We start from the raw sequence: 14,080 nt of genomic DNA, 5'->3' as shown, positions 1-14,080 counted from the left end.
CATGCTAGCTTATCTTCTCCCTTACCAGAACAAAGCTCATAAGAAGGAAATGTGAGGCCTCCCTGAGGGTGCTAGGAAGACACGGTGGATAATAGGAAATTTTTGGAAGGAGATTTGAGAAGTGGATTTTACTCACTCCCCGTATCGATAACAGCTTATCATATTTCTTTGCAAAACCAGAAAACACATGGTGAGACACCATTTTTAAATGTTAATGCATCTTTAGAGAATAATCAGTAACGTTTGATGGCTTGCAGTAGCTCTAGGAGAAGCTTCTTTGTTGTTTAAGAAATGAAACAGCATTCATCTGGAGTTCTTGTCATTACTGGATGAAAGAAAGGTTATTACTTTAGTAAAAAAAAAAAAAAAAGAAAAGAGAAGATCTGAATGATAAACATTATAAAATACTTGTCTTCCCAGATGTCTATAGGATAATGTGAGCTAAAAAGAAATGCTTATCTCACTGAGGGACAGCTTTTGGCAACATGGCTTTTTATACAGCGCTAAATTATATTAAGAACACAGGACAAAGGTAGAAGGATCTGTGTAAAAGAGTGAAATACAAACCAGACATTGTGTCCCTGCAGGTCCTGCTCCTGAATCACTGTGTAACCTTGCGTAAGACACACAGCCCTTTCTGCTTCAGCTTCTGCATTGGAACAATAACTGAAGTAATAACCAACGTAGAAAGTAGTTTTGTGACCACCTACAAGTTTACTATACGAGTGTCAGGTATTGCATGATTATATATTGTTAAACACAGCTTCCTGTAGGTACCATTATCTAAAGAAGCATTCCCGCATTAGCTGGCAGATTTATGCATTGTTTGAAGCAATCCACGAGACAAGTATGGTTTGCCTCCAGGGCTGGGTTCCACTCCATATCCATAGGAAGTGCTGGCCATCAGCTGCCCAAAGCACCCTCTTCCTCATGCATGAGAGAGCAGAATCCACCCTGGGTAGTGTCTGATTGTTCTTGAGAATGGACCACATTTTAAAAATAATTACAGATTTTGTTGCTTCCACTTCTGATGCCAAGTAAAGGACGCCCCATGAAGTCTATGTTCTAGAAAACAAGAGGGCCTTTAACCAGCTATAAAGCCTTTTGAGATATCTCTCAACACACATAAAGACGGAGGCAAAAGATCACTATTAATTTTTGATATTAAAAGGCACTTTCTTTTTATTATTAATTCTGTTCTTAAGATGATGCTATGACTCCTCATTTTATTTCCTCATCAGAAAAATGCCAATTTGCTGTTTGATTCTTAAACATTTACTTGCTTTTCTTTCTTTTATAAACTCTGCTGACAGAATGTAGAAATCATGTCAGGTAAGGAAGTGCATTTCCTTCCTGAATAGGTAAATTGTGCTTCCTCACCCCAGCAAGCTGCTGTTTCACACATGACAAAAGGATTCCAGTCTAGGGAGAATAATACCTAATCATTAATAAATAACTTGTATAAGTAAGAACCAGGAGTGAAACTACTGTCTGAAGGATTTGCCTGTCAGGAAGGAAGGTCATTTTGTGACCTTGGATGATTAATTTTACATTCCCATGTCTATGCTCCCTCCTCCATCCATTCTTCTGTCTTGCCTGCTTCTCATTCAAGGTAGTCAAGGCATGGACTATTTCTCATTATAAATATGTTTAGCAGCCAGCCCTATGGATGTTACAGCACTGTAAAATGCATGTATGAGAAGCAATACCCAGTGGCAAAGATAAGAGTGCACCTTATGCATCGTGCATGGGATCAAGGAATGACAGACGTGTGATAACAAACCACAGACATCTCAAGACCTTGTCCATTGTTGGAGGCATTCCCTGTCGATAGGAGGGGGCAAAGCTGGTGCAGTGGACAGACAAGAAGAATATGCCTCTGTGATGGTGAGGCCATGACAGGGACATGCATGTTTTGGGGGTGGTGAGATGAGAGGACTGGGTAAAGTACTGGAGATAGAAAGTCTCTTCATGGACCACAAGCTCTTCAGATCTCTCAGTGGCATCCACAGTGGTTCAAGACCTGATTTGTTTACATCACTTGTAAGATCACTTCTAGAGGAGAACCCCCTGGAAAACTACATTTCTGCTTAAATGCCATTGGTACGGGCCTAGGGACTCCAAGGCTGGCCTGGTGGGCTCCATCTAGTCCATCTGCCATGCAGTGACCATCTGGTTCATGTGACACAGGCAGGATGGCATGGAAAGGATCCTTTCCTGAAGGGTTCTGACATTATTTGCTGCAAAGACAAGTGGTATTTGTAAAGAGTCTGACCATCAACCAACACTACAGATGTGTCATATTGTATCATATCATATCACGTCATATCATCACTCTACCTCAGACTCCAGCCACTGAAGCCTGGACTGAGCCGTAAACACCGTAAATGCAGTCCTGCAACCCATACGTACTGTCTAGTCCTTGAGAAAAGTCCATGCATCCCCACTTGGAGACACGATGTTCTAGTTTGACCCATGGCTGTGGCACCAAGTATCTCTTACATCAGCAGGACTCTTCCCAAGTCATTTAGAACCATAGAATTGTTTACGTTGGAAAAGACCATTAAGATCATCAAATCAAGCCATAAACCTAACACTATGAAGTCCACCACTAAACCATATCCCTAAGCACCACATCCACATGTCTTTTAAACACCTCCAGACTTCACCACTTCCCTGGACAGTCTGTTTCACTGATTGACAAGGCTTTTGGTGGAGAATTTTTTCCTAATATCTAGTCTAAGCATCCCATGGTGCAACTTGAGGCCATTTCTTCTTGTCTCAGAGCTTGTTACCTGGGAGAAGAAACACCCACCTCACTACAATCTCCTTATCGGTGGCTGTAGAGAGTGATAAGGACTCCCCTCAGCCTCCTTTTCGCCTGAAAAGGAGCATTTATTTACTGTTTTTTTCCTATCAGGAAATGCAGGCTCATGGGGTTGTGTTACCTAGCAGAGCCACTGAGCCTCAGGCACGCAGAGCAGTCTCCCACTGCCTTGCCCAGCTCTGATGTTCCCTGCACCTTCACCAAGTATGTGGGACCAAACACGAGCCACAACATACCACACAACCCACGGTGTTTGTGCTTTTGAGTGAAACATATTTTCTGCAAGCAAACAAAGAAACACTGAGCTTTAAAAGAAAAAGGAAAAAAAAAACATGCAAAGGGGAAAAACGAGAGAGATTTCTTTTTCTTACAGTCAGCTGTGATTTCATAGGGGGAGTTGAGGCGTGCATCTCCGCAGGGTGAAGTGCTCACGTACAGATGGAACAGGATGTTTTCCCGCAGCCTGTAGCCTCCCTCTTTTAATCGCACGAAGATTGATCGCTCCCAGTCTTCTCGCCGTTTGCTATGATCACAAAAGAGGTTCCAGGTCATTTGTTACATGCCAAATCAGAAACATTTCTGCTCTCTCTCTTTCTGTTTTTCTCTCTCTGTTTGTTTGTTTTTATTAGCACCTGGCATCATATATTTTGCCTAGTGACAAGAGAAAAACAATAAGCTTCTCCAAATAAAGAAATGTGTAAAGAGGGTCAAAATTGCCAAAGTGCTTCTGGCTTGCTTACCTAGAATGCATTCTAATGATAAAGCGTATAGATTTTTTAAGGGTAACTCTCTTCCTCATATGCGCAGATGCATAAACACATTGATTTTAAAGAGGTTCTGGTGCATGAAGACAGAGAAAGTTCTCCTAGCCTCTCCTGTGAACAAATCAGCTCTGCTCATCATTGTGCCTATGCATGTGTTTAAATCCCATTATCATCACTGCAACCGAGATGTGCGTTTCTGTGCTCCACTGAAAAGGGTCTTTAGTGAAGCACCCAGATTTCATGACCCCTGCCAATCCTCTCTGGTCCCCAAGTGTTGCTTTTCTTCTTCATTCAACCAGGGCCACCTATGAGTGCTCCAGGTGTCTTCTTGGTCACCTGGCATTTTTGGAAACCAGAAGCCACCCTGAGAAGTGAGAGCAAAATTTTGGCGAGCTTTTCTCAGTTGAATTGTAAAAGACACTTATTAACATGAGGCTTTTATCTTCGCAGTGGTTCAGCAGCTAGATGGGGACACAGCGCACATATTCCATTAGTAACAGCTGCCCAGGAGGCCAAACCCTCCCAGTCCTGCAGTTTGCAGCAATAGCTAGTATTAAGGCTATGCTGCCGTGCAGTTCCTCAGATGATTTACATTTGAAAAGACACGGGTGATTTCTCTGACAGACAGATGCCTCTAATATGTACATTTGGGTGATGGTCATGATTATAATTTTGAAGGTGAAAGTCTGATTAGGCAAATTATGATGAAAGACAACTTCCCTTCTGTTGACCCAGTCCTTCCTTCAAAAACTCAAGCACTTTTTTGTAGGAATATCTCTGAACAGGATATCACCTGCAGGTAATGATTTTCCTAGAAGGGTCTTAATAAGTTGGAATCCAACCCATTTAGTTCACTACAGGACAGCTCATTAACCAAGGTGATTTCTGCTGGTTTCTCTGCCTCCTGTTAGTGTATACAGGAGCACTTCCTACTCAGCCTTAGAGCAAGTCTTTGGATTTAATCCAAGCTGCCTCTGCCTGTTTTCTCTCAGTGCAGCCTCTGTGCTGTTTGGCTGTCACTCTTCCATGGTTTGGGTGTTTTGTCATTTTTTGATGCTGGGATGCGTTTGCTGTCAGGAGGAATTTGCAGGCACATTAGCTCGCTGTCAGGGACAGGGAGCCACACCGACTGCCGAGCTGGGGCTGCCACATGCAGCTCCTTCATTTTCTGCTGGCTGTGGTGGAATTTCCCAACTGCACTAATTATATTATCAGTCTGATACAAGCCTCTGAAATAATAAAAACCCTCTAAGTCCTGCTGCTTGGACTTCAGAGCAACTGCAGTTAGTTTTAAATATTTCCCTGCACAATCAGCTGGGACAATACAAAGCTGTGCAGTCCTAACACCTGCTATTATTATGTTAAGCCTCAGCAGAATCGGGGGGGGGGGGGGGGGGGGGGGGGGGGGGGGGGGGCTGCTTGCAGTACTTAGAAACAGTTGCTATGTAGGGCTGGCACAGCCATTCTTTGGTCTGGATTTCAGAACTTCACAGTCATCAACACCCATACTGTTTGTACGGGTTATTGTTTTCCACTGATCAACCTTGCTCTCTTCCCTCTCTCTGAGTACCAAGAAGGGTCTGCAGCCGGTGTTGCTGATGGGCTGGGTGATAGACAGCTGCTCTAAAAATAGACGCAGGGCTGGAGGGCAAGGCAGCTTGACTTTTCCTCCAGGAGGCTGAGATCTTCCATATCACATATGGTCCTGACCTGCCTTCGGGATGGTTTTCTAGAGTTAAACTAAAACATGCGATTCATCCCTGCACAGTGGCTGAATAGGTTTAATAACAAGACAGTGAAAATATTATTAAAGAGTTTGAGATGTAATATTGTTTACTGAGCCTTGTGCAAGAGGATTCTTGGGGGACTTCAAAGCCCGAGGGGATCCAGGGACCCTGGTGGAGCACAAGATGTATTCCTGCAAAGTCCCTTGTCCCCCCAACATGTGTACACTTCTGATTTCCCTCTGGGATAGTCATTTTGAGCTGAGTTTTCAGTAGAGATCCTTTGCAATGCTACCTTGCACAGCCATATACACCAGCACAAATAAATGAAGAGAGAAGCCCACAATGAGTCCAGAAATGTCTTTCAATCAGGGGGTGGCATTAAAGTGTAATTTCTACATGCTGGCAGTGGCTAAAAGAGTAGAATTTGCCCCCAAACCTTTGCCTGTTATGAATGTCTGTAGGAGTCTTGGGACGTGAGGCTAATTCAAGAGCAACATATAAGAATATGATAATTTCTACTTGTTCATTATTCAGCATAACATGCATACGTTTTGAATTGACTTCAAGAAGATTTAAGCACATAGTTATGGTTTAATATATGTGAAGCATTTTGCTGAAACAAAGTCTTACTTTCTAAAAGGGAAGCAGAGCAGCTGTTTTTAGCATATGAATGTATGTATGGGAAGTTTCTAGTACTACATGGTAGGGCACAGCATCCTAGAGTCACTAATAGCAGGCTTAAAAGGGAAGGAGCTGTGTCTATTAAGAGGCTAGTAGAACAAAAGTAAGAAATAGTAGATGTGTAATAAGCAGATAGTTTGCCTGGAAAAAAAACCTTAACTGGGCTGGATGAAAACTATTCTTTGTTTTTTACATGTAAAATTAACAACGGTTTGTATCTGACTTGCTGGAAGAACTTCTGGTAAAATCATCCCTCCAGCACCTGCAGGGCCACTAGAGTAGTAAGACTGCAATGGTGCTAATTTATTTTAAGAATCGGGCGTTAGTTTTATTTTTCTTTAAAAAAGAATAGTTGGCTTTTCTTTTTTCCCCTATTGGCAAGTTGGTATAAATAATCCCACTGAAATCAATATGAATTTTACTGCCATCATTGCAAGAGAATCAGACTATGGTATTTGCATACTTTTTGATGGTGATTCTTAGAAAAAACTTCTCGAAACATCTTTCTTGTCTGTCTTTTGTACATCAGAAAATTTACTTCTTACTTTTCATCTTTTTTTGTAAAAGTCTTGAGAAGTGGAGGATTATGGTTGTCATAAAAATGAAATCTGGGAGGGCTATGGGTTTTAATCACAGTGGTTAGAAGCTGTCAGGTTTTAGTTGTGCTTTTAGCTTTTATTTAACTCAAGCTCTAGACACTGAATTGTTGAAAGAAAGTTTCTTTTTGAAGTATTTGTCACTCTTGCTTCTTAAAGAGGATAAAGTTCCTGTTCTGGAACTCTCTTTCCCAAGAAAAGTCAGGAAAGTCACACCTCTAACATCTAACAATATGAATAGAAGAAAAAAGCGCCATAATTTATATATTGCTGCAACTTTGGCTTGCAGATGGGATTGTTCTACAGTTTAAATATCTGAGGCAGTCACTCTATGCTCTCTTAATAGAAATGGAAAAAAAAATGCCTTAATACATGGCAATTCATCTCATCCACAACAGGTACTTGAACAGGTGCACTGAGTCCCACTCCAGAGGTGCCCATCTCTCTCCACTGAGTCTTGTTGATCTAATGCACTCTTAACTGACTAGCTCTTAGAAACATCAAGTGAAGTGTCAAGAAGTAAACTCAACTTAGTGAATCCATCTCTCCTGGCCATTCATTCTCTGTCCTGGCCCTTGCTTTCTGCAGCCTGGTTATTCCTGCTCTTTGAAGCCATCATACTACACTCAGGCAAGTATGTATTTTGCTTTCACTGAGGTTGATGATAGTTTTTGTAAATTCTGGAAAAGTGGTTCCTTTTCAAGGAGAGCATAATAAAGAAAAATAATTCTTGTTCTGGAAGTTGCTGAATTTTGAAATCCATCTGTGGAGATAACTTTGAGCAGGTAGGCTTGATGCGGAAATTATATGTGGAAAATAGGGAATACTCTCAATAGAACAAACTTACCTGTTCCATAGGGAGGGATGGAAAATTTAAGGTCTTTGAGGCAAGAACTATACTTTGTTTTTGGGTTAGGGAACTGTCTTTTTGTCTCAGTGCATACACAACTTTGTACAACAGATTTCTGTCCTGGGAGAAGACTAACTTGGGCTGGGTTAATGCAAATACATAACAACAGATGCCATGTTTGTGTTTCCCCCAAACTTGAGGAGATGATCTGCAGGGAGTCCCCTTGAAGCAGAGTTTATGTGTCAGTCCTAAAAAAATTATCTTTTTAGCTATGCAGTAGCACCATGTGACTTCTCAGCTAGTGGGAGCTGTCTCTTTTTTCCTAGAGAAAAAAGTGATAAATTTTACTTCAATGCACAGAAGATACGTTTTTCATTCCCAATGATGGCATGAAACTGAGTATAGTAATAAATACTAGAATTGAAGAATATATTATAATACACAGTTTTGCTTCCCCATGGACTTTAAGGAAGCAATATCTGATTTGACAGTATCTCCCGCTTTGTCTTTCAAAGGTGCTTAGCCTTGACAAATTTGGTTGAGATTTTTATAGTGTGTGCTGTTCAGGGAAGCAATGGTGCCTGCTCTTGGCTGAATAGAGAGTGATTTGAAGTTATTGCGAATAAAGCTTGTGCTGCGCTGAGAATTCTCTTAACAAAAGAGTGTTAACATTGATCCAAATAAAATAATAATATGACTGAACATGTTAGGGAGGTGGATCAATACAACAGCTTAAGATACAGTGGTAGCACTTGTTTCCCAAGAGACTGTTGCACAAAGCAAGTTCTAGGGCTGCTACACTGCTGAAAACATAATAATGTAATGTAAACTTGAAAGCAATCCAGATTGAAATACAGAGAATATTGCTTTTGATGAAATCCTTCAAGGCTGTTGTCTCTCTTTGTTAGCCAAGCTCATCTACTCAATATACTCTCTAGCCTCCAACCCCAGCCTGAAGTGAAAATAACCATAATTCCTACTACCTTTACTTTGGTGCAGCAGTGTCATAGGTGCTCACAAGAACAATCATGCTCATGTTAACCCTTGTGTCTGTGACCTCATGCAAAACTTAATGAAGTCAAAGGGAGTTTTTGCGCTGAAGTTAATGACCTTTAGATAAAATTACATGAAAATGCAAGTAAGAATGGAGGGCAAAAATGATCTATAGGTAAGATTTTGGGGTTTTTTTTGGTTGTTTGATTTTTTTTTCTTTCCTTGCTTCATTCCTTGATTCCTTCCATATAATAAATGCCATCTCAGTTTAATTTCTGCTTATTTTTTTAAGGGATTATAGGGTAATTCAGGCTGGAAAGAACCTCAGATCACAAGCCCAACCTACCGCTTAGAGCAGTTTGCCAAGTTCTCACGGTTTTACCCACTCAGGTTTTGAAAACCTCCAAGACAGGTAGGAGACATGAACAACACTGCTGGGTAAACTTGTTTACCTATATCCATGGATACAGTTTGTCCTCCTATTCAAACTGAATTTCTCTTGTTTCAGTGTGTATCTGTCATTTTCTTCACTTTGGTAAAAATGTCAGCTCCACTGTACTGTTAACATACGTTCTGCTGGGTCTGCCATCCCATCTCCAGTCTGACCAGGCTTAGCTCCCTCAGTCCCTTCACAGGGGCCAAATGCTCTGGCCCCTGAGCATCCAAGTGACCTCCGCTGAACCTTCTTCAGGTTGAAGTCCTTCCTAGGCTGAGGGACACACAACTGCTTATGGTAGTGTTGATGTGGTCTAATTAGTGCTGAGCAGTAAGGGAAGATTAAATTCCTTGACTCTTCATACAGCCTGGGATCCTATTGACCCTCATTACTTCCAGGCACACTACTGTCTCATGTTCAGCTTGCTCTTTGCCTACAATACCTGTTACTTTTCAGCAGAGCAGTAAGGCTCCAGCCAGTAAGGCTCCAGCCTGCGTCGCTGCAGGTCATTCTTTCCTCCTTGCTGTGGGACTTTCCATTTGTCCTTGTTGAGTTTTCTGCCAAAGTTCCTGCTTGCCCATTCCTCCAGCCTGTCTGGGTGGCAGCCCAACCCTTAAGCATGTCGACTGCTCCTCCCCACAATTTGATGTCCTCTGAAAAGCTTATAACCAAGCACTACATAGCTCTTTCCAGATTGTTGATAGTTATGATTAGCGAGGTCCCTGAACAGACCTCTGCATAACCTAGCTTGTTACCAGATTCCAGGCAGTATAAGAGCCATTAACCATTTAAATGGTAACAAGGTGGGTTTGGCTGAAATCAGCAACAATAATTTGTCTGTAATGACTCTACATGCTGTAACATTTTAAAACATCATAAAGGAGTGAGTGATAGCATCTTGCACTTTGGCACAAAGTTTACTGTACTGTTAACACTCATTGGTTCTCTAGTGAGTCAATGAAGGCATTAATGATCAATAAATCACTTCCTAGAGAAATTTCAGCAGCAGCAGGGAAGGTAGGAAAATGTCTGCAGTGAGCAAAATGACCCCCTTCCAGACTCTGGCCAGTGAGTGATGCTAATAAGCCTGCACATAAAGATTTGTACAAAATCATCAGGCTTCATAAACCCCATACTTTATGAGTCATATCTAATAACTACTGAAAGAAAATCAGATGAAGTAAAGGAGCTCATGACCCAACACTCTAGACTATCTCTCATTTTTTTCTGTGCAATGTCTTGGCCCTCCATCAGCCAAAGACACAGAAACAATATAAAGAAACAAAGAGTTCAGATATCTGGAGGATGGATCTATTCCACTGAAGGCCATATAAAATTTCCTAAGCACCAACAGAATTCAGTTACCTTAAGTGTAGCTCCAGCTGTGAGTACAGGAAGTGAACAAATGCCCTTCTTGCCACAATTTCTGCGTGGCAGTCGTTGACCACAAGCCCTTGGTCATTAATGTATTCCCCATTTATACATTTGGTACCCGAAGACAGCACAATAACCTGAGCTTGCCTGATGTCCAAACCTGCAGGAAGAAAAACAAAAGGATGGTGAAATTGCTGGGGGTGAGTATGTTATCATAATTGTTAAAGATCTCGCAGCCCATGCTTTGATGTGGCAGTCCAAATAGCCCTAATGGAATGCTTGTAAAGGTGAGGATATGGCCTTTGGAATGTGCAGGAATATCACATCTCTGTGATATTAGAATAATAATTGCTGCTAATTCCAAGATAAAAGCTTGGCGTGAAGTTTAGTTGTTAAATCAATAACTGCATCATAGGAGAGCACATACAGTAGGGAGGTAATAAAGACCTCCTGCAGTGCTGATAAATGGGCAGGTTTTTATGACCTGTTGAAGACATTTTCTGGTGGGAATACACAGACTCCCTGTAATGTTAGGTTTCATTGCTGTTGCACCATAAGTACTAAATAAAATGCAAGTAACGCTTCTGGAGTTGCTCTTTAAAAATTGCAGAGAACAAACAGATCTGACTTTCAGTCCAGCTTCCTTTATATTTCTGCAAGAGCAGCTTACATAGATGCCTTTTCCCCTTTTCCCAGGAATGAAGCATTCATCACCGAGACCAGATTTGTTCCTCTATTTCCTCTCCAGGTAATGGTGTCAGCAACTGAAAGACATGCCTTTCTTGTTCAGATAGACAAATTCCAGGATTAAATCCTGATTTCTTTGGAGTCAGTGGCAAAATGTTTACAGACTTGAACATGATTTCACTTTAAAATGTAGCTCATTCAGCCCTGCGGACAATTTCAAACAATAGTTAAGAATGAACTGAGCCCAAACCTAAATCACTTAGTGAACAGCACATTTCAAGATACTTTCTTTGAATAACAAAGAACAGGGGAGCAATTTTTGGGAAAAAGGACTTTTCAGGCTGACAATGCTTCTTCTAGTTGTGTCAAAGTAGCCTAAGAGTGTTTAACCATGTTTAACAGCTGTACACAACTATGTGTAGGCAAACACGTGTACAGTATAGCAAGCCAAGTCTGACACTACACCCATGTAGTGTCACAGCATATACGCTTTCAGTGTTCTGCCTAACTTCTGGTTGCTGCTCCAAAGAAACGGGAGCGTCCAGGAAGATCTGTGCCCTCCCCATGCATCTAATATGGAAATCTATAAAGTAACTCAGTGGAAATGGATGTCTGTGTTTAAGCAACTGAATCAAGCCCCCAAAGTCTGGTGAGTCTGTAACTAAGGGAGGCCCTAGGCTGCAACTGCCCACTGAGGGAATGGAAACAGTCTCACTATGGGCCATGGTGATGTTATTTCTATGATGTACTTTAGCTGCAGAAAAGCTTTAGGAATTATTTTATAGAGTCAGCAATACTATTTTTTCTTATAATGAAGCTTATTGAGTGGCAGAAAAAAAAACAGAGATATTTTTTTGTTTGGAAGCACCATCAGGGAGGTGGTTGAATCACCATCCCTGGAGGTATTTAAAGGACAGGTAGATGAGGTGCTTAGGGATATGATTTAGTAGTGGACAGGTATGGTTGGACTTGATGACCTCAAAGGTCTTTTCCAACCAAGCTATTCTGTGACCACAGTTGGGGCCATGTTCTCTCATAAGATCCATTGGTGTAATATGGGAAATGAACTGAACTGAAAAGGAAGCTGAATTTTATAGATAAAGGGCTGGTGCTACCAATGATGCCCTAGTTGGTAAACAGGACCAACAATATGTCGTAGTCTCCACAAAACACCAGGTCTAACTGTGGATGACATGCTATAGCATTGTTGCCATGTTTAACAAACATCAAATGATGCCAAAATTATCCCATGCTTATATCAATGTGATAGCTACATCAGTAGTCCAAAAGATTTAGCAGTATTGTGACATTGCAGCATTGTGATATTTCTAGGAGAGGTAAAAGTACTGTGAAAAAAATCAGTTAATCACACCTTACCCCAGGGTTGTCACAGTCTTATCCAGAAATTGTTGTAGATACTAGCGACAAAGTACACATCACTGTATGCCTGTGCTAGAAGTTTAGCTTCTATTTGTCAGTGTAAATGTGACCATAAGAAAGTGTTTGGGAGTATTTATTAAAAAAAAAGAAACCCCCAAAACCCAACAAATGAAACTGGCAGTCTAGAAAACTCAAGAAATGAAGATGGAAGCACATGGGAGATTGCAGTGAAAATTCAACTACAAAACATTTGTATTTATTCCAGTTCTATTACTAAATGAAAAGTTGAGATGGTCAAAAGGCTCCTTTCCTACAAGGAAAGATGTTCATGCTGTGTACATTGGAATTGTTTAGTTTCACTTTGCTTTAGTGGCATTACTTTAATGAAAAAAATAATAGGTATCTTAGATCAGATCCACATTGATCTAGTTAACTGTGTCTTTCACATGGATGAACAAACATTTCATGAGTCACTGTCTGCAACAGAGGTGCTTGAGTCCCATTCAGCATCTCAAAAAGTTTGTTTTCCTGAGCAGTATTCTCTTCGGTTCGAAGGTCCATGAAAAGAATCAGCTATTTTTTGGTTCTATTTTATTTGCCAATGTAGACAAAGCCTGATTTTTCTTGGTGCAGCAGAAGTATAGCGGGAGGCTTGTTCAGAAATCCATGAGTCTCTCTGCCTGCACCCGAGGTCCTCTGTTGGTACTCCTCACGGCAGTGAGACTGACTACTGCCTCCTCCTTACATTAGTTAGTATACCACTAATGTACCTCCCCACCTCTCCCTTCAACTCACAGTGAAAACACCAAAATCTGCAAATACAGAGCAAACCATCTGGGAAAGCCATCCTTCTAACCTGCTCTCCAGGAACTGTACCTTACTCACCCCATCCCTGTCAGTCCAGGGCACAGTGTGATACTTTTTATTATTTCAAATATTTTATCCATAAATAAGCTTAACTCTTTCTTTCTTCTAATATGAGTGTAAGAGATCTGGATTTATTCACAAATGAAGCACAAAGGCACCCAACACCTATTGATGCAGCAATAATATGAATCCCTCTGATGTTATTTCCTATCACAACGCCCACTCACACTGTAACAGCAAATGTGCTTGGGGTGTCCATTTTTTTGGGTGAATAAACTCCATCTGTTGGCTTTCAGTGATATGGGGCCACAGTAGGTAGTCATGTGTGGACACAGGCTGGGATATCTGCCAGTCCTGGCAAGGTACAAGTGTTTGCAAAACATCACTTAGATGTTGCCTGGGGCTGGAGGCAATGGTTTCCAAGAATTCTGAAGAACCAGTCAGTATGTTCAACATTAGAAATCTCCATGTATTTTCCATCTGCAATAAGAGAAAATAATCCTTGTTCCTTCATGCTCAGAAAAACCCAAGAGTTACGTCTCACCACTACAACACTCAAAACCAAGAGTGTATGTGACATGCATTAGCTCTGAAATACTTACACAGCACTGGGGAACCAAATGGAGAAAGTGATCTGTGACCAAGGTAGCGCTACTTGGTGTTGTGTGTGAAGGCATCCAGCACGATAAGAAACACTTCCAACAACCTGACAGTTGACTGGTGTGTCCAGGAACACATGTGCTAACAGGTTGTGGTCTTGTATGCTTTGTTTTGTACATGCATAGAGTTGGAGGATTATCCCCTGTGAAATTATTCCAGTGAACACAGGGGGAATTTGTCGCAGAATGACACACGATGCCTAGTTGTTGAAGGCAAATTTTAACATTGATTGATCACA

General features: G+C 41.2%; 1 protein-coding gene across 1 annotated transcript in view; it reads right to left on the bottom strand.

Annotated features, from left to right (window-relative positions):
- ADARB2 (adenosine deaminase RNA specific B2 (inactive)) overlaps window positions 1-14,080 on the bottom strand; it is a 318,892-nt gene that overhangs the window by 36,407 nt on the left and 268,405 nt on the right. The window contains exons 5-6 of the mRNA XM_054060538.1: window positions 10,240-10,408; window positions 3,199-3,350 (exon numbers count right to left, since the gene is read on the bottom strand). Coding sequence (XP_053916513.1) covers window positions 3,199-3,350; window positions 10,240-10,408 — 321 coding nt within the window. The remainder of the gene's footprint in view (window positions 1-3,198; window positions 3,351-10,239; window positions 10,409-14,080) is intronic.

This window comes from Cuculus canorus, chromosome 2 (assembly GCF_017976375.1).
Source record: "Cuculus canorus isolate bCucCan1 chromosome 2, bCucCan1.pri, whole genome shotgun sequence".
NCBI classification, from domain to species: Eukaryota; Metazoa; Chordata; class Aves; order Cuculiformes; family Cuculidae; genus Cuculus; species Cuculus canorus.
This window is presented reverse-complemented; position numbering and strand designations above follow the sequence as displayed.